This window comes from Maylandia zebra, linkage group LG6 (assembly GCF_041146795.1).
Source record: "Maylandia zebra isolate NMK-2024a linkage group LG6, Mzebra_GT3a, whole genome shotgun sequence".
Classification (NCBI taxonomy): domain Eukaryota; kingdom Metazoa; phylum Chordata; class Actinopteri; order Cichliformes; family Cichlidae; genus Maylandia; species Maylandia zebra.
In genome coordinates this window covers 41,834,087-41,859,186 of record NC_135172.1, presented here as the reverse complement: position 1 = coordinate 41,859,186, position 25,100 = coordinate 41,834,087, and the positions used below count along the sequence as shown (strand labels likewise).

The 25,100-nt window shown below is 43.0% G+C and overlaps 1 protein-coding gene across 6 annotated transcripts in view; it reads right to left on the bottom strand.

The window, feature by feature from the left end:
- kcnq5b (potassium voltage-gated channel, KQT-like subfamily, member 5b) overlaps positions 1–25,100 on the bottom strand; it is a 139,977-nt gene that overhangs the window by 9,888 nt on the left and 104,989 nt on the right. For 4 of the 6 annotated variants that reach the window (XM_004538713.5, XM_004538716.5, XM_076885289.1 and 1 more), the window contains 8 exons: positions 17,549–17,724; positions 16,679–16,804; positions 15,036–15,146; positions 14,532–14,627; positions 12,744–12,838; positions 8,114–8,140; positions 4,259–4,482; positions 1,183–1,288 (listed from right to left, as the gene is read on the bottom strand). In XM_004538713.5, the coding sequence (XP_004538770.2) occupies positions 1,183–1,288; positions 4,259–4,482; positions 8,114–8,140; positions 12,744–12,838; positions 14,532–14,627; positions 15,036–15,146; positions 16,679–16,804; positions 17,549–17,724 (961 nt within the window). The remainder of the gene's footprint in view (positions 1–1,182; positions 1,289–4,258; positions 4,483–8,113; positions 8,141–12,743; positions 12,839–14,531; positions 14,628–15,035; positions 15,147–16,678; positions 16,805–17,548; positions 17,725–25,100) is intronic. The other 2 variants (XM_004538714.5, XM_076885290.1) reach the window with 1 other exon arrangement.

Sequence of the window (25,100 nt, the reverse complement as noted above, 5' to 3'; positions counted from 1 at the left end):
AGTGACAAGTTATGAGGTGAATGGCATACCTGGCTTCTGCTATTGTTAGATTTGACTCAAAGAACATTTTTGCTGCAGCTGCAAATCTCATTTAGTGACTTCCTGAATTTGCCGTACCCCTGACTTACCTTCGCATCTCTGTGCTGTCATGTGGTTTCAGAATGTACCTCAGAATGTGAGACTGTTGTGAGTGAGTGCATACACAAAACTCTACTATGGGCTTGAACATTAGTTTTCCTTTGGGTGCGTTCTGCGTAAGGAAGCTCGTTAGCTTGCAGGTGCCATGGAAGTGAGCACGTCTGTTTAGCTTCTTGGCCCCTCAGTGGCCTCGAGTTTGGCACGTAGGACATTTGATTAGTGAATTTACACTTTTCTTTGCACAATAACTGAAGCATATTTAATGAAGCTAATATTTTCAGAATACAAGCCTTTGAAGCGCACTGATGTTTATTTGCTGTATTTCCAGCATTTTTGATCCTACATAATTTTGTAAATACAGCAGGTACCTACGTTAAAGTTGTAGCCTTTAGTGAAGGCTATCGTGACTGATGTGGCTGTGTCACTATTTTCACACCTGTCTGTGTCCACAAAGTGATGCGTGACAGCCAGTTCACTTTATATGTGGAAGCTGGATAAAGGGATGAGGTGAACCACTGATGTTTATTATTGTTCTTTGATAAAACTGAAAGTCTGTCGAAGCTCATAAAGTAAAAACTAAAAGAAAAACCAACATGAGGTGTCTTGTTAAGGAGCTCGTTCACCACATGGAGCCATAGAAGCTTCAGCATTATAGTCTTAGTTGTTATATATTTAATAATTCAAACACTGAGCTGCTTTTAACTTTTATTCAACTCCTGCTGGTCAGGAACGTATGATGACCTTGCATCTAACAGGCTCTTTAGTTCTTTCAGGACACGAAGGACATGAAGACGTGTCTACTCTTGTTTCCTTGTGACACGATCACCTTACACAGCTTTTAATCCTCCCACTAACCATATTTCCTGATGATCCAAAAATAAACTAACAGAAATAACAACCATCCGGTCACTTTAATCCCCTGAGCTCAATCAGAAGACGGCGGGGGGTTGGCCGCAATCAGGGTTAGTTTGCCTGCAGCCTGGGTCACGGAAAACTGCAGCAGAAGTTAGACTGAAAGAGGAAGTCTCATTTCCTCTGTCTCACCTGACAGCTCGGATGACAGACTTGACCGAGGGCTGCAAGTCCTCCACTGAGATGTCGCAGTGACAGCCCTTCTCATCAAAACCGTCCTCCGCTGTAATGTTGGAGTCTGCCGTTTGGAAGAGAGGCGCAGAAAAGGAGGATTATTTATTTCTGTGATAGCAATGAAGTCACTTTATGCCAATGAGAACATTTTGCATCCACACAAACAACAGATTGCAGTGAGCCGTGTTAGTCTTACTGCTCAAACACACTAACACACGGTCACGTAGCTTTCCGTTGCCCTGGAGATCCATCCATTTGGGCAACAGAAGATGCCTGGGACAGTTCAGCCATAACTTAAATCTTTTCCTGCTCATACATGCCTGGGTACGATCTTGTCACTAAAGTGGACGCACAACGGGATATCATAGCGTGGCTCAAGCACGTGCATCATAGTTTAAACCCCTTGTTTTGCACAACGGAATACGGCCTCCCGTCTGCAGCGAAACACCCCAATAGCTTTTGTATTAGCTTTAGCCCGGTCGGACTGGGCATGAAAGGGCTGCTTAAGTACCGCAAACTCCTCTGCTCCTCCACTTGGACCGCTAGCGCTGGCCATAACTATCGCTTGACAGACCCACCATGCGCACTGTGGAGTGGGATCAGTTTGGATTACGGATCAACTGTGATCCGTTGCACCACTAGACGAAAGAAGGATATGTGAAGAAGAAAACATCAAGCAGTCAGCAGGCAAAACCAGGTTTGGGTAATAGCTTTGTCTTCCAATATGACAACAACTTCAAATTTGCATCACTCCTGCTGAAGAACATCTGACAAATACTTTTGACCCTGGTAGTTTTTGTAGTTTTGGACAATTCCAGCTGTTTTTAGACAGAAACTCTAAACAAAACCTGCTCATCACCAGGTCACTGTTTAGTTTCAGAATAAGTTACCACCTCGATGTAACAGGTAAAAAGTGACTCAAGACTCATAAGAGACTAAACTCGGACTTTAAGCTCAACACAGCTTACTAATCCATTGACCTTCACTTTGTAGTTACACGCCTCTGCTGGGCCGTGGGGATCTCTGTGAGCTGGTGGAAAATCTGGAGTCTAAATAGTTTAAAGCACAGATCAAAGCTGTCCAAAATCCAGAGATTCACCTTAGTGTCATGGGGTAATAAAGCATTAAAGGTTTAGAAAGACTTCATTTTGATTTTCCAAATGGAGCAGGAACCCTGAGCACCCTGAGGAGGTAAGCACAGGGTTAATGCCGTTGATGTGTTCTGTTGAACTAAACACTGTAGATGACCTCAGGAAAGGATCGATTACTCCACAGATTACTCCACAGTATGTGGGTTTTGTCAGACCTCTAGTGTGGTTCCCCAGCTGCACCAAGGCCGATCAGCAAGCACTCCAGCGGGTGGTGAAAGAAGCTGGCAGAATTATTGGAACAAGTCTGCCAGAGATCAGTAATATCTTCCCCACTCGCTGTCTGAGGAGGGTGCACAGTATCCTGCGGGACCAACATCACCCTGCGCGCCACCTTTTCCATCTGCTGCCCTCAGGGAGAAGGTACAGGTCTATACAGGCCAGAACATCCAGACTGGCCAACAGCCTGTATCCACAGGCTGTGAGGCTCCTGAACTCTCTGCCCCCCTCTCACGGACAATAACCATATCCAACTTCTTAATAGCAATGAACTGGTCTGCATTGGTGCATCATATCTTTATTCTCTTCCCCCTCCTGCCCCCCCCCCCCCCCTTTCTTAAATAGATAACTATCATATCTGATATCATATCTCACAGTACAATAATATTGAATGGGTTGCATTGTTGTATTTTGTCATGTTTCTCAGGTCTTTGTCTGAATTTCTACGAACATTATTGCTAAGGATTGTCTTATTGCATTGGAGTCACACTGGGTTAAATATGTACACTTGGGTTTTAAGGGGTATTTATTATTTTCTTCTTTTTTTTTGGGTTGTATGGAAGCCCCAAACGCAATTTCATTGTTCTTGACAATGACAATAAATAAATAAATACTAAATACTAAAATACCTGCTGCTGATGAAAAACAGTGCTGATTAATGATTTGCTCCATTAAAAAAACTTTCCACTAAAATAATTCCTGGTTTCATTTCTAATTAAGACAGAATGGAAGGGAGATGTTTCCCATCCCCTAATGTCTCACTTAGCCAACATGTCAGCGATCAGACGCAGCGTGGCTAACCAGCCAACCAGTTTGGTTTTGGCTAGCTTGGCTAATGATTCCTCTCCACCAGCAGGCCTCAGCCAGCTGGACGGCTCTGACACCCCATATGGCTCCTGGAGCTCACCACCCCCACCTTCCATCTATCCATCAGTCCGCCCACAACCACCAACTGGCCGTTACCCAGGAGGACTCGCCAGGCCGGCACTGCTAGGCCAAAGAAAGGGAGCACAGCAGCCATCAGCATTCCTCCACTCCGCTGCGTCATTAGTGAGCCAAACCAGTTCTGATGAGCTGGATCGAGAGTCAGTTAAATATGAGCAGTGAGGTTGGGGCAGTTGTGCTTATTTTTATATCTCAGGAACACCTTTCTTTAAATGTGGCACTCAAGGAAGAGCAAGAGCAGCTGTTTGGAGAGGTTACTCACTTCCTGTTAATCCCGCATGACTGAAACTGGCCGATTTTGACTTTGACAGCACACAATGAGCAGCAGTGAATGTAGCCTAATGGCTAAAATAAGTTATTAGACCTGCTCTGAACAAAAAAAGACATTGAGACATTTCAAAATTTAAATGGAAAAAATTCTAACATCTTTTTTTCCCCCCTCACAGGAAAAGCAGTTTTGTCCAGTACTATTTATATAACGCAAAAACACAACAACGGGCACCTCAAGTTAAAGACTCCATGATAATAGAGAGGAGATGATGAAACCAAGAAGGCCGTCTTCAGTTTTGGTACGGTAACATGTTACTTAGCATTTATAAGCCACCACTAAAAAGCCAGCAGGGTGGAGGCCAGAAGCCAGACTCTAAAACAGGTGATTTTGCTTTGTTAATAATCCACACTGATATAAAATACCGGCAGTGAAAGCAGAATGGCACACGCACCATCAGTGGTGGAGCGGGACTGACTCTTGAGGCGGAGCGACGGTCTGAACCGCGTGCGGTCGTTGAAGCTCCAGCTCTTCTGAACCTTGGCGGGACTGGTGCCCTCTGTGCCAGCGTCAGCCACCGGAGAGCGCCTGTCGTTCACTGATGACGTCTGCCTATTCTTGATGCTCTGACCTCGGGGGCTCGCCATCCTCACCCGCTCCTTAAAACTCAACTTCTGGCTGAAATTAGTGATGAAAAGTAGTACAGAGGGAGATTGGAGCGAGAAGGGGAAAGAAGAAGGAAGTGAAGTGGGGTGGAAATGACAAAGAGGTCAACATGTTTGAGCGATAAATGATTTTCATGATAGCAAAAAGTTATCCTGGAAAAGTGTTCCTTCATAAACTGCTGAACATGGCAGCCATCCATTTAGTATAAGGGCTGCAGGACAGGATGGAGACAGACCAGCATGCATTGCAGCAGATGCTTTAGACAAAATGCAAGCTTTGGTTAGATATGAAGCTTCAGCTGTGTGATGATGCTGGTGGTTTGTTCCTGCAAGTGTGCACAGTATGCCGTCTTGTGTGACCAATTCGTTTACACATCATTAAAAGAGCCAGCGGGTGTCGCACAGTTATATTAAATGTATCGCATGTTTTTATATAAAAGTGTGAGTTTATGGATGAAAATTCATAAGAATTACCTGCAGAGTGTGAACAGGCAGGACCATGAGGTGTGGAGATAATTAGCGAGTGACAGATCCTGTGTTTATGCAGAATGACAGCATGCAAAGCCGTTCGCAGGCGTCAGCCGTGCATCATTTACACGCTGCAGAGGATTAAACAGAAGTCTGTGTTCTTCTTATTGTCACCAAATCAGTGGATTTTGGTCATGAATGTGTTGATTCGTCTCAGTAAATTCTTACTCTTAAACTCAATAGTCTGAGAAAGTCAACAGGATGGCTAATGATTTCATTAAGACGTTATCAGCCAACGAGTGCATCTGCATAATCCTCCTTTCTAATAACTTGTAAAATGAACGTCATGATCTCACTTGTTAGTCTCAACATGACTTGACACTAATGACTGAGCCCGTGAAGTCATCAGGAAAATGTTGCATGCTAGGTTCTGATTCTAAGCTAACGTTAGCTAGTGTTGCTCACTGCTGACTGTGCCGAGTGGCAGTGAGGCCCTCGAGACTTTGTACCGACTCTGACTCGTATCCCTCGTTAGAAATCAGAGCACATGATGTAAGAAGTAACTGAGAGTCTCATAGCTGTTAGGTGGCTAGCAATAAGAAGCAATGCTTCTCACCGGTGGAGGGGATGGTACCTGAGATGTCTGTGTGGGTTCTGGTGAATGAAGCGCGGTTTATCGTTTAGGTGGAATACAAGGAGGTGAGTGAAGAAGAAAATGTTGACGGTGCATCACACACACACACACACACACACACACACACACGGTAATTTCAATCTCACTACATCCAGAGAAAAAGCTAATTAGTTATTTCAGAGGAGCTGCTGCTGAGAACGAAACCTGGCACAGACTAATGACCTGACAGTTAAAAACCAAAATCACAACAGGCACAAATAGCGCATTGCTCAGGCAAATATCAAACAAAAGGCAGATAGTGTGTTACTATGAAAGCGACTGATGTCTCCCTGCAGGGTTTTCTGACTCTGCTCTCTCTGAGGCTGCACAGCCTCCTACAGATACCCATGCACCAAGAATTAGTCAGCATTCCCAAAGAAAAACTTCATGTCACAGGGAGCAGAGATGCTGTGTACCTATGTTTCCGAGCAGTACACCTCCTCAGTAGCTTCTGTTTATTACTATGATTTTTACTAAAAACCAAGGGGAGATAGACACACGGTGATGTGTTACATGAAGCAGAAACAGATGAGAGAAAATCTTTCTGTCTTAAACCCTCGTGCATCTAAACACCACTTTCTTAGTGTAAGCTCTGCAGAATAACTGATTGATGAACCTTTGCAGGACTGTATGCATGAAGTCTAGGAAGTACAAAGTAATACGTTTACCGCTGGAGTTTCAATTTGTCGACCACTGACATTTAGAAGCAGCAGAACGGAGGCAAATTGAGCTTAGTAGAGAAAATGAACATCTACAGGACCGTTTGAAAAAGGCTGCAATTTGGTGAGTCACACAGTTCATGCCGATATCCCTCATTTAACTATGTGAATTCAGCTGGGCCATGGCAACAAGTGCCTGAAGCACCAGTGAGCGGACAGGGAGCTTTACACAGTTGTGTGGGTTTACTGAAGGTATAAACATGCAAATCCATTTTTGTTTCCCATGTAATGTTTTGGTTTCCTCACTGCCTTTTCTCATATATACTGATTCTGTTAATAAAGCAAGGCAGCTCTGCACTGACTGCACAGTGTGGCGTTTAATCCCTCCTCTCTAGCTCTGCAGTAGAGACATAAATAGAGTTGGGGGTTTTGCAGAACCTCCATCACCTTTTCTACATTGTGGTGTATTTCATAAACCAGGTTCAAAGGGAAAGAGTAATATAAAAAAAAAAAGAAAGCACGCCTGCCTTCAGTTCGCAGCGGTGGTTTGCAGACAAACATTTACTCAGTGTTTCATAACTGCAAACACAACATATTACATCACACAGCCTCCACTGCCCTGCACACTGCCCTCCCCAAATGAGTCTATAAATGCATTGGCTCAAAGAGAAACATCAGGAGCACTGATTTCATTACAAAATTAAGCAATATTAGGACATTATCACACAGAATAACATTTGTAATAAGTGTGTAATAGATACCTCAGGCAAGAGGATGGTTTAAAGCATGAGAAAAATGTTGTGTGTGTGTTTTTGCCTTTGTGTGTAGTGAACGTGGTGTGTAAATGATTTTATTTTTTCTCTTTTGGAGAGAAAAAGCAATAAAAAGAAAAAACAGCACCAAACAGAAAGTCAAAACAGTGAGTCATACAGAGTGCTTGTGTAAAAGTGGCTGCTTTTCCAGGCAACACATCATCACCCTTATGGCCTTCAGCTCCTGTTAGGGCACCTGTTCTGTCTGGGTGACCATGCAGGTCGCACAGAAGTGTGGCGGAAAGAGCCCTCAAAGACGGCCGGCCATTGTTTGAACATAACGATGCAGATCACGAGTGTATTAACAGAACTTCTTCAGCTTTGCTGCTGATTTCCCAGCGCTCATTCGTTTGCATTAGAGCATTGCAGGAAATGCTTTGTACCTTCGACTGAATTTAAGTGAGTGATAAAAATAAAAGCTGCACCACATTTTTGATGTCATGCAACATAAGGTACATCCGGTGTAGCTAAGTTGTCCTAAAGGCGATGACACGTCATTAGAATAGAAAGTAAATATGGGCGTGGCCATGGAGAATCACTAATGAGTGAGCTGCAAAGTGCAGATGAAGTTTGAAAAAGAAGTGCCACAATAACATCAGTTCCTCTAACAACCGGTGTTCAAGAAGTCCGGCTGTACAGCAGAAATAAACACATTTATAGCCTGATACATAAAACCATTTCGGCCTCTATAGATTGATTCCCCCTTCATAACATTGTTGAGGTGTATCTTATAGCCGTCATTCATCTTTGATCTACAGGCAGGAGTTAGAAACTCTAAAATCTAAAGCTAACTTTTCAAGGTAATCTAAAAACTCAAGTACTTACAAACATTTGACTAAAAACAAGAAGAAAAAGCCATGAAAATAAAATTCAGGCACTCAGTTATTTTCAAGTAAATTTCCCAAGTGGTCACACGTGGTACTGCGCCGCATCAGCTTTGTTGATACATTCTCTGATTTGACGCCCAGCCCTATTTCCAAGTCATGGACTTACAACACTACGTAACACAGCGAAGGTCAAACAGTCACAAACCTTGTGGTCGACTCTCCCTGCTCCTTCCTGCAGCAGACAGATCAGAAAAGGAAAGATATTTGAGAACACATCTTTTCATAAAACTTCAGTAATAGTACAGTGCTTATATCAAAATACTGGTGCTTTTGCAAGTTTTAGCCCATTTATTAGAAATCTCATATGTTGTATTAAAGAGAGTTTAACTAATATTTTCCACTTTGTCTTGCATCAATTTTTGTATGGTAAGTTATGTAATCTACCACAGTGAACAGTCTTTTTTGGTCAAAGTTACAATGTTATTGCAAGGTAATACAGTGCATCATTTTTTATTTTGCAGCTTGGTCTATTCCAAGACCAAGGAATATTGGGTATCTAACCCATTATTACAGGACGATCATTTTCTGCACAACCGCAGTGAGAGCCTGGTTCACACTACCAGAAATAATTTGGACCCGGGCACAGTGGAAGCTGCCCTCTGCCAGGTTGCCCTTGGTCATTAATACTGGTCATAACCTTCTAGAACAGGGGTGTCAAACTCAGATACACAGTGGGCCAAAATTCAAAACTGGAACAAAGTCGCGGGCTAACATTAATATTTATTGAAAAATCTTCCTCCAGATATAAGAATGAATCTTTTGCTATGGACTCAAACAAGTTTTGCTGAAAAACTGAATATGGAACAAGCAAAGCCTAATACTAAACGACATATATATTAGCTGTATAATACCAGTAGGCCAGCTCTAATAGTAATTTGGTATGGCTTCGCGGGCCAAATGTAATTAGGCTGCGGGCCAAATTTGGCCCGCGGGCCAGAGTTTGACACCTATGTTCTAGAATTTCTAGGCAAAGCCAAGGGGGCAGGGTTTAGAGTTCAGAGTTCAGGGTTTAGAGTTCAGATGAGGTTCCTTCGAAGGGTGGCAAGACTCTGGATGGAGCATGAGGAGCTCAGTAAGTCAGGAAGGACTCTGCTTAGAGCTGCTTCTCCATCACATGAACAGGAGCCAGCTAGAGTGGTTCAGGTATCTAACCAGGACATATCCTGGCACCTCCTAGGTGAGGATGAGGTTAGTCCAACTAGCAGGAGATCCAGACCCAATAAGTGTCAAAGTTTTTGTGAAGTGAATGCATTATTCCACATAATAACATGAACTCGTTTGGCTTAATGAAAACCAAAAAAACAGTTTATAAAGCACACCCTGACGTGTACTGGACAGTGAACCTGCTGGATGCGCTTCATGTTGGGTAATGCAGGTTGTGCCTTAGCACCGAGGCTGTTCCAGGCAGCTGATTTCTATGTTTACTTTTGCTTTGCTTTGCAAACCTTTTCAGCGTGTAAAGTTAGCGCGGCCTCAGCAGTAGTGTTAACGGCAAATGCGAATTCTTCTTTAACGGCAACATCATAAATGCAAAGTTTATGTCCACAGTGATGAATGACACACTCAGCATGTTTAAAAACTCCTTTACTCTCCAGTTGAAGTCGTGATGATGTGAGCTTTAGGAATTCATTAAAATACAAGTTATACATGATTTATAACCGAGGAGCTAAAACCTGCAAACGCACCAATGTGTTCAGCATGATAGGGAGATTTCTGCATCACAAGCTTTGCCAGCAGCTGTTTCTTTCACAAGTGCAGAGGATTTGAAGGCCGCAACACATCGATCAATAAGAGGCCTGATGGTGGAAGCCTTAACAAACAGCAGACTCACTACAAACATGCAGGTTCATGCACACTAAAGCAGCAGCGAGAGAAGAAAGTGACTTAAGGACTGCATGTTTAAATAAAGTAATCATAAAGCTATAACTGTACATTATATGTAACCATCTGCAATGCATTTATTGTATACATTGCAGATAGCTGTCCCAATATTTCCAGGCTCCACAGATGGCTTTCAAAAGCACATAGGAGGGGTGGAAAACAAACCCCAATCACTGGGTGTTTGCAGGGTGTTTAGGATGGATACCAAAAAATGCACAAATCATAAAATTTTAAAAATGTTCTTTAACCAAAGAAGAAAAGCTCCCCATTTCTATAATTCAAGGTGCATAACTAGCTCGAGTATTAACGTTTAGCAGCTTGGTTAGATGCCTGGATTATATCACAGAACTGTGGATAATTTTAAACAGAGTATTTAAATGTAAGTGCATAAAACTCATAAATGCCAATACTAAAACATGAAGTGAGGCGAGCTTTTAAGGGCAGCTTTTCTGCTTTTATCATGTGCTGTTTGGGACGATACCAGTCATTTCCCACAGCACGTGCCATCACACTGTGATGACCTGTCATTTTGACTTTCATTTAAATAAAAACATTATTGTGCCAATTGAACCCATGTGGGTTCTAGAGATTTATGATCTTTTCTAAAATGTGTAGTAACAGTACGTGGGATTATAGCAGTCATGCAGCGTATGTTGAGGTCTTTTATTCTGAAAGGAACAGGAAGAAGCTCTTTTTAGATATACGTTACATAGAGCAAAGCAGGTTTTGGTACAGACTGGGCAGCTTCATGAATAAAGTGCTCGTCTTAGGTCAATTTAAAAAATAGAATTTGCTGGCTGGAGTAGACACGGTATGATTTATGAAATAATAAATCAGAGGCAGGGATGTTTCTGAAACTTTCTTAGTCATAAAAATTATTCAGGAACTGCATAGTTAAATCTTTTACCTCACAGGGTATGAAACACAAAACTTCAGGAGCTTCTTTTCCAGCACATGTTCAAATTCTGATCTAGTCCCAACAAACTAAACATGAAGTCCATGATGTTTGTGTGGGACAACATGGGTGATGAGATTAATGCTAAAATGCAGATTGAATTTTTTTTGACGTTGAGACAATTTAAGAAAAGGAACACAGCTTGCAGTTTTTTTTTACTTAATTCCATTTTCCCAACTTTTATAAGCAGAAGTAGAAGCTAAAGTTTGTTTTTATGCTGTTATGCGACATGTCAGCTGCTGCCGTGCCTGGAAATTATCTTTGAGTTCCAGCATCCTTGAGTCAGCACATCTGTTGGTGAGGTGTGTTTACGTTTGTGAACTGGAGCCAATAAAAATTTGGCCTCAATATGTGGGGACACGAATAAAAATAATGTGTGGTCCCATTTAAAGTGTGACACCTTAAGACAGAAACCAGGTGAGGCGCAAACATGGAACCTGTGAATTGGCCTTCAAGCGGTTTCTGAATGCTGAGAAGCACCTGCAGCCATGCAACACTCCTACGACTCAGACAAAAACATGTCAACTTTGGTGACGCGGTCCAAACGGTTATAAAGAACATGTGAACACCAAGGATGATTCGGATTGGGCTTTTTAGAAACTTGTTCTGACACCGCTCATACAAAGTCAGGTAGGTGAAAGGAGAACTTTCATGTCATGACTTGTTTTGAGCAGACGCGCATCTCACATGGTGATATGAGCATTTAAAGTTTACCCAGAATGCACTTTTTGAAGTGAATTCTCTGGGGCGTCTGTTCCTCTACACTGCAGACATTAAAGTTGTGTTACTGAATACGATCTGAAACGCTAGGATGTATCACGAGATACTGAAGCTCAGAGATGTTTATAGAGCAGCGGTGTCAAACTCCAGGCCTCAAGGGTCGGTGTCCCTGGGTCAGCAGACCTGAATCAAATGATTACTTCATTACCAGGCCTCTGGAGAACTTTTTAGGAGGTAATTTATCCATTTAAATCAGCTGTGTTGGATCAAGGACACATCTAAAAACTGCAGGACACCGGCCCTCGAGGCCTGGAGTTCCCCACCCCTGTTGTTGTAGAGAAAAACAAATCTTACTTAAATAAAACCTTGATTGTGACACTCGTGGTGATTTGGTAGCAGTTTTTAAAAGAGATTAAATGTGATTTTCAGTCCTGAAGGTTTCATGTGGATATAATAAATACTGACACTTAAAAAGCCTTTAATTTAAAATCATCCCTTTTGTACTTTGAGGGCTGTAAAATTTTAAAAGATTCGCACTATGAAGGTAAAATTACGTATGGTTTTATTATAAATACCAACTTTCCTGTCATTGACAGTAATATGAAGAACCACTTGATGGAAGTTGACGGTTTGACGGCACTGGGGGGAAATTTCTCAACTCTTTCCGCATCCCTCATCATTTTCTGTAAAAAAGCTGCACTACAGCTAAACCTTGACACACTGACAGACTGAAATAGGTGCGTCCCTCTAAATCACTCTGGGCCCTGGGCTTTTGAGAAGATGAGGGCTTTGAGTTCAAAAAGCCCGATTGGGTCATTGAAGCCACAATTGGAGTCATAAATAGACGTGCTATGAAAGGGTGACGGCTAAAATTGCTGCCTTGGTCCCTCAAAGCAGCGAACGTTCCTGGCCCGTTGAGCACTCAGCGCACAGACGGAGACATTTATAGAGAAGCAGATGAAGGAGTCAGCTTTTTTTTTTTACATTAATGGAGCCTGGAAATTGTCTGTCATTTATAAATTAAAATTCTAAAATCACTTCTTCTATAAATTTTCAATAAAGAGAAAAAAAGCAGATACTCAAAACGACAGGACAGAGCAGGAAAAGTGAATAATCCAAAGAGGATCTAAATGAACTTTAAATTTGCAAAGTTGAAGTGCAGGAAAGGAATGTGGCACAGACACCAAATACAGACACCAGCTGCCATAGTTGTACCTACTTTGTAGGGCTGCAGGTATGCAACGCCTTCAAGTGAGGCTTCCAGGTAGCAATGGAAACCGAGTTCTCATCAGCCGCATAACTACGCCAAACACACTGCATGCAGAATACACAAAAAAAATAGTTGGAAGGGAAAAATTAAAAGACCCCCCTCCCAGAAAAAAAACGATAAACAGACAGAAAAAAGGTAAAAAAAACAAAAAAAACAAAAGAAAAACAAGGCCCCAGAGGGAGTCAGGAGAAGAGGAGAAAAGAAAAGAAAGTAAAAAAAGAGCTGATTAGTGAAAACTAAAACACAGATGTGTCACACGTCTGGGGTCGGCCGGCGGTCAGGCATGGATACATGCCTGTGGATAGGCAGGAGGCTCTCATAGTGCCGCCACGTGGCGTCCAGGTAGGGCCTGGTGCTGTCGGTGGAGTGATAACGCCACGCAGCCTGGTACAACATGGGGATGCACAGGATGAAGAGGAGGAGGAGGAGATGGGAGCATATGATGGACAAAAGGAAAAGGAAGCATGTGGGGAAATATACGAGGAGGTCAATGTGAGGTCAGCACCAGTGAAAGTCAGGATGAAACTAAAGGTGAGTGAAGATCAGGTAGCAGGACGGAGGGGATCGTTGGTGTTTCTGTGCTTTATACCATAGACTGTATAAAAAAGACAGACATACAGTGGGAGGAGTTTTCTCTGTAACTCAGCTCTTGATTTAACATCGCCGTGGTTCCTCAGACCCCAAAAAATAAACAAAAACAAAACAACCATCCCCCCAAATAACCCTGCCAGGCTTTCGGATTGTTTCAGACAATAAGCTCAGTAGGAAGGAAATGTTTTTGACACATTTAAACAATTGCTTTAATCCAAACTGGATTTCATCTGAAAGCTGATGACGAGTCCCAGGTATTTAACCCAGGATTGTCACGTTGGAGTTCGTTCCGGACATGTTGGCCTTGTTTGCGAGTTGTTGTCCCACCCTATCATCATGTCGTTTGTTAAGGTCATATAGGACGAGGACTGAATGTTGTTAGATCGTCTGGAAAGGGACCTCAGGACCGAATCATAGGTGGCAGATAGTTGGAGTTGTCGGACACCACTTCAGTTCAGTGGACAGAGATGCTTTCAGCCACCTACAACACTGACTCCTCATCAGCTTTAAAAACTGAAGAAGCCTTTGGAACGTCAAGAGATCATCTAGATTAGATGAGCTGAACAGACATTTCAAAGCATAAATAAAGTCACACAGTTTTTTTCTCCTTGTCATGAATCTTCCTTGGGCAGTGGTGGTTAGCACAGCTGCCTCACAGCAAAAAGGTCCTGAGTTCAATTCCACCATCATGCTGGGGTCTGTCACACCTATTGGTGTGAATGTGAGTGCGGATGGTTGTCTATGTGTTAGCCGTGGAACATCCCTCGGTTCCACCTGTGCTCGTAACGCCTGCTTTCAAAACGGCAAGAAAGGAAGAAAAACAGGAATCTACAACCCAAATGGTGATCTCATGGTAGCCATGACCATCTTTTATATACAGTCTATGGCTATACTAGTAGGAGGTGAAAGAGATGATTGAGCTTTGAGAAGATGAGGAGAGAACTGGGCTGCACAGGGTGACGATATCTGCTTTTCACTGGGTTTCGTCAAGTCCACGAAGGAAAAGGACAAAGTGGAGAATGACAGTCGCTTATAGATTTTAACAACACTACAGTGGATTGAATCGTCAACGTTAACGTCTTCATTGTCCAGCCCAAAGCAGAGATATGTGTCAGAGACAAAAGAATAACAGGGTGTCTGTTTTACCTGGATGAGGTAGGCCGCTGGGTTTCTTCTCTTCTCAAAGTGCTTCTGTCTGTGCTGCTCCTGGACCTTCAGGGCAAAGCCTGAACCCAGAATACCCTGAAATGATATAAACAGAAATAAATACACACACCACAAATACACCATGATGTGGTTTCGTGCACTGGTAGCAGTGACTTAAAGAGAGTATCCTAGTGCTCCTGTGCAGGCTTCCAGAAGTTAGCCAATAAGAAGAGAGCAGGAAAGCGCTAAAACAGCTTGTTTCAGAGAACTTTTATGTCCTCAAGTAGGTACATAATTCAATTTAATGACTGAATTACTGTGACTGGAAATTAACTGAATGTTCTATTACAACAATACAACAATAATTATTATTATAAACTGCAATAATAAGGTTGTAAATTTACATTAAAAAAGAAGCAAATTTCATAAAAAAGGAAACTTTATGAGAGAAAAAAAATGAAAACCTGTTACAGAAAACTGATTCATAAAAAAAGAATAACTTACAGCTGGCAAGGCAAAGAAGGAGATGCCGAGGAGGGCGAACCCCGCGGACAGCATCCGCCCCGTCCACGTCTTTGGCGTCTTGTCTCCGTAGCCGATGGTTGTCAGGGTGATCTGTGAAAACAATGATTATTATCAGGGCCTGATGGATGCTCATATGCAGCCCCTGGCTGTTTAAACAGGGAACTTTTAAACAAATGTTATATTTAAAATTAAAACTTATGCTGTATCAGAACTTGCAAGTGACCTGGTAACGCTGAGGTTGTCTATGACTTATCTAAACATCTACAAGCTATTAGTAGTTTTTTTATTTAACAGTAAGACGTCATTAGTTGGAAATTATAAAGTCATGTGGAATACCTATACCTACCTATATGAGACCTGTTTTTAAAGGCATCTTTTAAAGGTTGTAGGACAGAAACTGGTTTCATCTTTTTGTTTGTGCCTCAGGCAGCTTTTGCAGTTTTGGTGAAATGGTCCTTTAAGTGATATTAAAAGGGGTTATTTGGTTAGTAGACTTGAATGAAAATGCATCCTCTGCTTTACTTACACCAATCTATTAAGACTGCTTTTATTTCTGTCAGACTGCTCAGTGTTAAATGTCTTCTAGTACGCATCGCTCCATTGTATTTGCATCTTTTTCCCTTTTGCATACAGCCTGATTTTCTCCATACAGAGACATGATTTTAAATGATGCCTTCAAGCACTGCAATCACATCTGAATGATTAAACCTGCGCAGAGGCTTTAACGGGCGTCAGTCTGTGCGGCCTTGGTTCCAAGAACGCTGCTGAAAGCCGGCGGCTCAAATGTTTATTCTGCCTTATCTGAAAAAATAAAGTTTTCTAAGGCACCGAATGTGCACTCCTCTTGTCCTTTATGTGCAAAGACCTACCGAGCATCTGATGATGTTGTGCAGATATACACGGAGAGGGCGTTTTGACAATATGAAACCTCAGATTCAATGAAAATGGGACTCAAACATCTCGATGTCAGCAAGTGAAGTTTTAATAGAATTAAAAGAGTTAATTGCAGTAATGATTTAAGTTGATGGTACTTAGTGCATCAAAATATGACTGCTGGATAAAAGCATTCTCATGTATTCAACAAAAGCCTGAAAAGGAGCATTTAATGAAGTGTATTCACCATTTAATGACAGGGGCAGATGTATCTGGCCGTGGACTGAAACTGGCAGAAAAACCTTACTTGGCTTTATTACTGTGCCGGTTTTATCTGCCCATCTGTACAGATATCCATCCATCTACCTCTTTGATTTGGAAGCCTGAACATTTTTCATTCAGGCTCTGATTACCATTCATGACAAAGGCTATTTGACACCATTATGAATTTCTGAGCCGGATTAATAATGGTGTTTAACGGAGCCGTGCAGGACTAATGTTTATGGACGGCTGTTGGTGCTCAGAGGCAGAGCTGAACAGGAGATAATAACAGCAAGGATTCTGCTTTTCTGCATCCAGAGCACGACACACTCATCTGAAAATACTCAGAGTAAAACCTGTACTCTGCTGATGTCCAAGAAAGTCTAACTCAGGAGGGTCAGGTGGCTGCAGAGATTGGCTGACAGCTGCTAAAAAAATCATTTCTATCAGGGCTTTTTACTAAAGTACAGAAATTCCTCCAAACTCACCGTGCCCCACCACAAGGCATCCGCATACGTAGCAAACTCATTGTTGAACTTATTCTCCACAAGGTAGACAAGGAACGAAGAGAAGATGAGGACCAAGAAGCCGATGTACCAGGCGGTTACCAGTTCCTGCAGAAGTCAAAGAGGTCATTCAGAGTTTAATGGTGGAAAAAGGAGCATTTATTTAATGCACATCGACCTAAAACCACTTTTCTCTGAACACTGAGGTCAGAAACAGAAATAAAATAATGACGTGATAGGTCACGACCCTTTACAGAACCTTCGTCTGATGCAGTCACTTATTGGTTTAGACATAAATATGATAAAACACTGCGACCAACTTCCTGATGTGCTGCTAAAACAGCTGCTGAACTGCCTGCTCTGAACTCTACAAGACCTCTGAATGTGCCCAGTGTTACCTGCAAATCAGGGACTGCAGCTAATCTGACTCATTGCTCTGCTCGAACAACGCTGTAGGAACACAGCTGTGCTGGTGTACACTTTATCAGGAACATTTAGGTAGGTGATGAATGCTCATGAAACCCTCTGTGACCTCAAAACAGCAAGGAAGAGCAATCAAACTATCATGCAAGATTAGTCTACTAGCTTAAAAATAAATAAATACTGCATTTAATCGCCTATTTAATCGCAATTTATGACAGTATGTTTGCACTGAAGCACCGCAGCAATTTCCTAATGTTGTAAACCTGCTCAACATTTGGCAATAAACCCCTTTCTGATTCTGATTCTGATAACATTTCATCTTTAACACCTTTAATTGTTTTAATCGTATAAACATAGCGTTACAGAAACATCTTGAGATTCCCTGAAGCTTGATCAGAAGCTTGATCTGCAGATGCCCTCCTCGCCTACCTTGCTGTGTGCGTAGACTACAGAGCCCAACAGCTTCCAGGTGCCTCCCCTTCGGTCCATTCGCACCATTCGTAGGATCTGCAGGAAACGCAGGCTTCGCAGGACTGACGTGGCAAAGATGTTGCCCTGGCTACCTGCTGACACCACCGCCACTGACGCTATCAGCACTATGATGTCTGGAATGAAAACACAAAACGACGGCTTACCAGCAGAAGAGGATACAATTCTTTATGAAGCTGCCTTTAAAATGATCTGCACTGATAAATATGTGTTTTCAAACAGAAATAATCTATACAAAGCTACACTATACAGACAAATCTGCTGGGTCACCAACACACTACACCTACAGGAGCTGCCTTGCTACAGGAACCAGGCCGTGAAGCTCCTGGCATGCCAGAGGAAGACGACCACAAAAAGATCAGAAAAACTTGAAATACAGTTTTTATTATGGTGGATTATGAAAACTGATTTTGATGCTAATGCTAGCTGAAGTTTGGACCTCTGCAGTTACTGAGTCAACAGAGCATTATTCATGTTTATGCACTTTACCTTCTCTGTGCTTGATTTTATACACCTGTGACTGAAACACTTGAATTCAAAGGCTCAGAGGTGTGCACCAACACTTGTGCACAGAGTCTATATTTAAAGAAAAAATTTTAACCGAGGGAAAGTTGGCAGAACCGGACTTCCACAGAGTGATAATAAAACATCAGCAGTGCTGAAAGTGGACACACAGAGACCACCTGGAAGTGTAGTTTTTGGTATTTATGGGTGGTGCCAGAGAACTTTATGATCCCAGAAAGGCTTCCCGACTGTGCATTATAACCCTGGAGGCCAGCTTGGCATAAGTTGACCTGCTGTCAGATCTATTTACTGGAGATATATATTACTGTAATACTAAAATTGATTAAATATTCAATATTACTAATATCTGAATGGACTCGAATATACACGCCACATGCCTCTAACGGCCTGTGGAGTGAATCTTACTTGCTTCGGGGTGCCTTGCTTCACTGCCTTCCTTCCATAAACGGTCAGCTACGTAAACATGAAACAAGAGCTCAGAAATTGAGTTTTTTAATCACTAATTTCAACACTCAGCTCGCTGTCGGGCTAGCGATTTTGCGAGCCCTGTATCTGATTGAGGAATCACTCATCTTTGGAAAAGAGAGTTTATTACAGAGAAATGGCTCTTTCCAAAATAAAAGCTATACTATACGCTTCTTATGGGCTATATTCTCAGCAGCATATTGTAGCGGATCAGGGCTGTTCGGGGTTCTGTTTGTACAGTTATGTTTTGTTTATGTTGCCATAGTGACGGGTGACGCCCTCTCGCTGCGACGGTGTGTCCTTCCGGGGTCAGAGGGCGCCCTGTGTGTTGTTGTTGTTGCTATGCCGTTGCCGCGCTGAGCAGTTAGCTAGCGGCAGTGTTCTTCTGCAGATGTCAATAAACGGCTGTGCTCCCTGGCTAGCTCACGGGAAGCAAGACCAAACGATACCTCCGTCTCCTCGTTGTCTGAGCTCGCCACATTGGTGTCAGAAGTGGGATGATGGTGGCACCCCATGTTCTGACCCGAGTGACTTTCCCCCCGCCGGTCGTGACCGGCCGGTGCGCCAAAAGAAGGCACCTGGACATTTGCAAAGTGAAAGCAAAACACAAGCGCAAATTCAAACGCGATTTCAATATGTCACATATTGACAGTGGCTCACCGATGCCAATGACATAATTACCCAGCTACATTTCCGAAAGAATGCAAAAGCATTGACATATATTTTTCCTTTCTACAATAGCCCTTCCTACAATAGCCCGCTAGCCCCGGGACGTCGGGCTAGCGATTTTGCAAGCCCTGTGTTACAGGCATGGCCCTTTAAGGATGAAGCCTGATGGGAAATGTATTCGGGATGTGTGTAGCGGGACTGCCTGGTGTGTGTGTGAAGAGAGAGAGCGGAGAAGGGGAAAAAGTAACGGTTAGCTACAGAAGAGACGAAAAGAAAAGAAATAAAAGGAATATAATAACTCCGTCGACAGCCAGAGTTGTGTCGGCGATGCTCGCTGTGAGTAAACTGTTTCAGCCCACTGTACGCGGTGTTCGTGCCTTAGAGAAGAAATAAAGTTCGGTGAAGCAGTTTCCTACGCCTCCTTCGATCTTTTTGCTAGCGGAGTTGACCTGTATAGTAAGCTGTTGCTGGCTACGAGTCAGTTACGGAACCTTCAAGTAACTGCCAGAGGTTTCCTTACTACAGTTCGGGGCCGCGGATCTGGCGCGGTAACACCTGTATCTGATTGGGGAATCACTCATCTTTGGAAAAGAGAGTTTATTACAGAGAAATGGCTCTTTCCAAAATAAAAGCTATACTATACGCTTCTTATGGGCTATATTCTCAGCAGCATATTGTAGCGGGTCAGGGCTCTTCAGGGTTCTGTTTGTACAGTTATGTTTTGTTTATGTTGCCATAGTGACGGGTGACGCCCTCTCGCTGCGACGGTGTGTCCTTCCGGGGTCAGAGGGCGCCCTGTGTGTTGTTGTTGCTGTGCGGTTGCCGCGCTGAGCAGTTAGCTAGCGGCAGTGTTCTTCTGCAGATGTCAATAAACGGCTGTGCTCCCTGGCTAGCTCACGGGAAGCAAGACCAAACGATACCTCCGTCTCTTCGTTGTCTGAGCTCGCCACATTGGTGTCAGAAGTGGGATGATGGTGGCACCCCATGTTCTGACCCGAGTGACTTTCCCCCCGCCGGTCGTGACCGGCCGATGCGCCAAAAGAAGGCACCTGGACATTTGCAGGACTTTGTGTGGGGTAATGGGGTCGTCGGGGACGACTGACCCCTTAGGTGGGGGCTATGTAGCTGGTCAGGGCTATTCGGGGTTCTGTTTGTACAGTTATGTTTTATTTATGTTGCCATAGTGACGGGTGACGCCCTCTCGCTGCGACGGTGTGTCCTTCCGGGGTCAGAGGGCGCCCTGTGTGTTGTTGTTGTTGTTGCTATGCCGTTGCCGCGCTGAGCAGTTAGCTAGTGGCAGTGTTCTTCTGCAGCATGCGTGCTTGTTGTTTTTGTCTGCTTCCACTTGTCTTTGCACTAGGATGATGTCTGCGTAAATGTGCAGTCATATTCGTTGTGTTCCCACTAGTGCTGTCAGCGTTAATCTCGTTGAAATGACGTTAACGCCACAACACGGCAAATCTCCGTTAACGAGCTACCCCTGCGTGGGGCTAGACGGCCAACACGTTAACGAGCTAACTGCGCTAACACACTAGTTCCCACCCATGTAATTGAGCATTGCGTGGCACATCCAACATACTGTTTTACTTTAGTCCATGACGCGCTTACCTTCAGGGTCATACCTCACATGAAAACCAAAATAATTCCAAACGCCAGATCTGAATGAGGTTGGGGGAGGTTCAATTTGCCATGTTGCAAGGAGAGCTTAACTTCTGTCTCGCTAGCTTGCCCTGCGCTCTTCCTTCTGACGATGCTGTCTGTGTTGAGCGCTCAGTGGATCTGCGCTCGACAGTGCAGCCTAGGCGGAGTAGTCAAACGCAGATTCACTGAGCGCTCAACACAGACAGCATCGTCAGAAGGAAAGTTGATAAAATAAATTACAAATTTTGTATTGTTCGATACATATGCGTACCGAACCGAAAGCACTGTATCGAACGGTTCAATATCGATAAGAGTATCGTTGCACCCCTAGCGATTATGTGTAGTGATTTATGTGTACGTTCTGTGTGCACTCAAAAAATAAGAAAACTGGCTCTCAGAAAAAACACGACTATTTCCCTCATCTCATTGACAGCTCCAAAAAAAAGAAAAGACTGCTCACTCCTGCTAGCAGAAAAGAAAACAGAAGCAAGTATATCTTGTTGTTATTGATCTTAACGTGAAACCATCCTATCAAAATTCATTCTCATCTGAACGCCAGTTAGACGGTTCGACGTCTATCATGCAGCAGCAATAACAGTAAGTCAGCGTTGTCATCTCTCGCTGCTCACTGCAGTAAATCAGCCCAACAAAGGCTCCATATTACTGGAGATGACATAATCTGCCACAGGCATCAACAGCACAATAGCAGCCTATGGCCTCTTCCTATACAGAGTATATGCTGATTTAAGTTGCCTGGCTACTGCATCGATCTGCTGTTTACACAAACACAGCAGAGGGAGAGGTAATTGGCTAAAACAGTGCTCTGCTGTATATCTGAAAGCAGAGCTCACACTTCTGCTTTGTTTCCTTTTAATTTCCCATAAGAGCATAAAAACTGTGACAGACGTAAACACGGGCACAGAGAGGCAGACGCACACAGATCTGACTCTGTGCAGAGGAAGTTCACACAAAGCACAGCGAGCACATGAATAACACCAAACCCACAAAGAGCACAGACAAATAAGACCTCGTCCAACTCAAAAAAAACTCCCAAATCTCCCCATCTCGGCGATGCTCCGCGTTAAACTCTACACCCGGGCCGTGCTATTTTACTTCACTGTGTACGAGAGGATTTCCCTTCTGTCCTTCAGTTGAACCCATTTTTTTAAAAGAGAGAATGTTTGTTGAGGTGAAGCTGATGGTCGTATAAATAAACAGATCAGTTGACCCACAGTGGGGAGAGGAAGAGAAAGGGGAAAGGTCATGAGCAGCAGCGGCATTACAAATACATTAAAGGGGCACCAGCAGAGCTCGCCGACTTTGAAGGTGCTCAGAGGAAAGTAAAAAAAACAAAAAAAACCCACAAAGAATCCAAAGATTTAAATCAGTCCAGCTGACTCTACACAGGCATTCAGCCCTACAGACAGCACATCTCACGATAGCTCCCAAACAGTGAAGTCAAAAATGTAGGAACATTTTCACTCATCACACATCCATTCATCAATCCGCTTGTCCAGATCTGGGTTTCTGAGGAGCTGCCCAAACCGCCCACCCAAAACACACTTGTACATGGACTAAATGGCCTGTAACATCAGGCCAGATACACTGTACTACTGAAGCACTTCCCTACAGGTTAAACCAAAGGTGCAGGTGAATGAAGTCCACGAAACACATGTAGACTGGTTGGACAAACTCCTATCCTCACTTATCCTTAAATATCATTCCAGGTCCAGTGTTCCACAACCAGGATAGAAATTGCGTATTTCAGTCTGAGTTTTTCACAAACCAACTTCTTCCCAGTTTAGAACTTAAAGACGGCAAAGAGCTCAGCTTCTCAATGAAACTACACAGACCGGTGGGCGGCCTCCCATTTTTAAACACCTCCACTGCAAAGCTGCACTTTCTGCAGATTTTTAAAGGGCAAGCAAGACCAGCAACAGCAAGTGCACATATGCAGAACATATTCAGTTTCCAGAACAGATCCGAATGCAAACCTGCAGAGTTGATGGTTGATATGATCAAATTGTGATGAATGATCACAATTTGAAGGTCTTCATTTGAAACACAGTGTTCTGAGCTTCAGGCAAAACTTCACACGAAAGAATGTGAGCGTGAAACCAGACAAACACAAGAAAGCTGCATATTATGACAGTCCATCCTCAGGCGCATCATTCAGATGCATCTCCATAAGGGCCGAGCCATGTGCATCACAGCCACCATGGAGTCATTTACTCAGGCTGTCAGCGGACATGCTTCCTTTAACCCCCGGGGAGTCTTTGGTCTTTTAAATGACTCACAGGGACAAATCACCTGTTCACACCAGTTAAAGCGATGCTAGTTTTCATTCCCGCTTCATTTGCGAGTTAATGTTGGTCGCTCTGAAGTCACAGACTAACACATCTTTAGATCACGCTGGTTAAAACGTCATATCAACATGAAGATTCTGCACGCGGTGCTTATTCTGAGCACAGAAACTTCCTTTGGCGTTCGGCTGTTTTGGCATCAACATGCTGCCGTACGGCTCCAGTGAAGCTGCTTGATCGCGAGTAATTAGGGAGCCCTGCTGCCACAAATAAACTGGTTAACAGAATTTCCACTGGGCACGATGCAGCAGCCAAAGTGAAAAGAAAAAAAGAACTGCTTAAAGGACTCCACAGAAGAAGAAGAAATGATTTAACTTCTGGGCCAAAAGTAACAGCAAAAGGAAGAACATTTTAAATGAGTTCAGCTGGAGGCTGTATTATTTTTAGATATTCAGACCAGGATATCTTATTATTCTAGCATTATTAAAGCATTTTAATGTAAGACAGATCAGTCAGATCCCGTGCATCCATTAAAGTAAATGTTGCTCGAGTTTAAAAAGTACTATCAGCAAAAGTATAAAAACTAAAAGCACTCATGTTTACAAGATTAATATTTTTATTACACTTACAGAGCAGCTTAAAATGGAAATACTCAAGTATAAATACCTAAACTGACTCCTGAATGATTTTCAGGAGTCAGACAGGTTTACTTTCCCCAGGTTGTGCAAATGTTAGCATGACAGTACCATCACCCTAGTGTTCTTCTCTAAATGTGTGTTGAACTCTGTAAATGTTTTAACTATCTGCGCAAATATCAGTGGTTAATACAGCATACAGATTTTTCCTGTCTGTATAAAAGCTAATCTGTCCTGTAGCTTTTACAGAGTTTTCTAAATCCAGGATTAAAGAAAAGGGAAAATACATTTGTGTTCTTCAAGGTTGGATACAAATAAATCATTCGTAAGATTCACCGCTGTCTGGATGAGCTCACTTTCTATACCTTTAGGCACTTTCAAACTATCACACAAATATGCACAGAGTTTGTTTAGAATCACTGAAGTAAAAACAAGCCCTCCTGTTTCCATCTACAACCACTTATGTTTGACATGGCTCTAGAAGAACATCAGCACATAACCGAGCTGACATCACTGATAGGACACCGAGTCAGAAACGGAGATAATTGGATGGAGGCTGGTTGCAAAGTGGCTTGCAGGTGTGCAGCACCTGTGTGAAGGCTAAAGTAGCATATACAGTGCAACCTACCTGAGATTTGGTAGCTGTAGGCTGACTTCATGGCCTACCTGAACCAACACTATGATCAATTAAAGGTCACTGACCCTACATATCATACTCAAGGAGATGTTGCATAAAACGGCACTCAAAGCTACTCACATTTTTCTCTTTCCACTAAAGACATGATCCACTTTAAGTCTTGCCATTCTCAAGGCTTTCAGCATCTCTGAAGTCAAATTAATTCATGATAATCCTAACAATAATCCTGGCGATACAGCAATGCCCAGACTGAGGAAAGACTGAGCTACACAACCAGTTTCACTTCATTTAACCTGCCAGGGGCTAAACTTGGCATAAACCAGGAGTTTGCTCATTTAGAAATCTTCATATAGAGAAATAACTGCAGTCATGGCAGAAAAAAATCAACAACAACAACAAAAAAGTTTTGCCAGTAGCACAAATTCTGTGTTTCATAAATCCTTGAACAGCATTAATCTATGAATCTGGTTTTCCTGCAGTTCTCTGTAGCAGGCTGGATATCTGCTTCATTCCTGCCTTATCAGAGCTCCACACTAAAACCATCCTCAAAGACCAGCTGCTTCAAAGATCCAGGAGTAATCTGGTAACAATCTGTGCATTTTCCAGCTTGTCCTGTG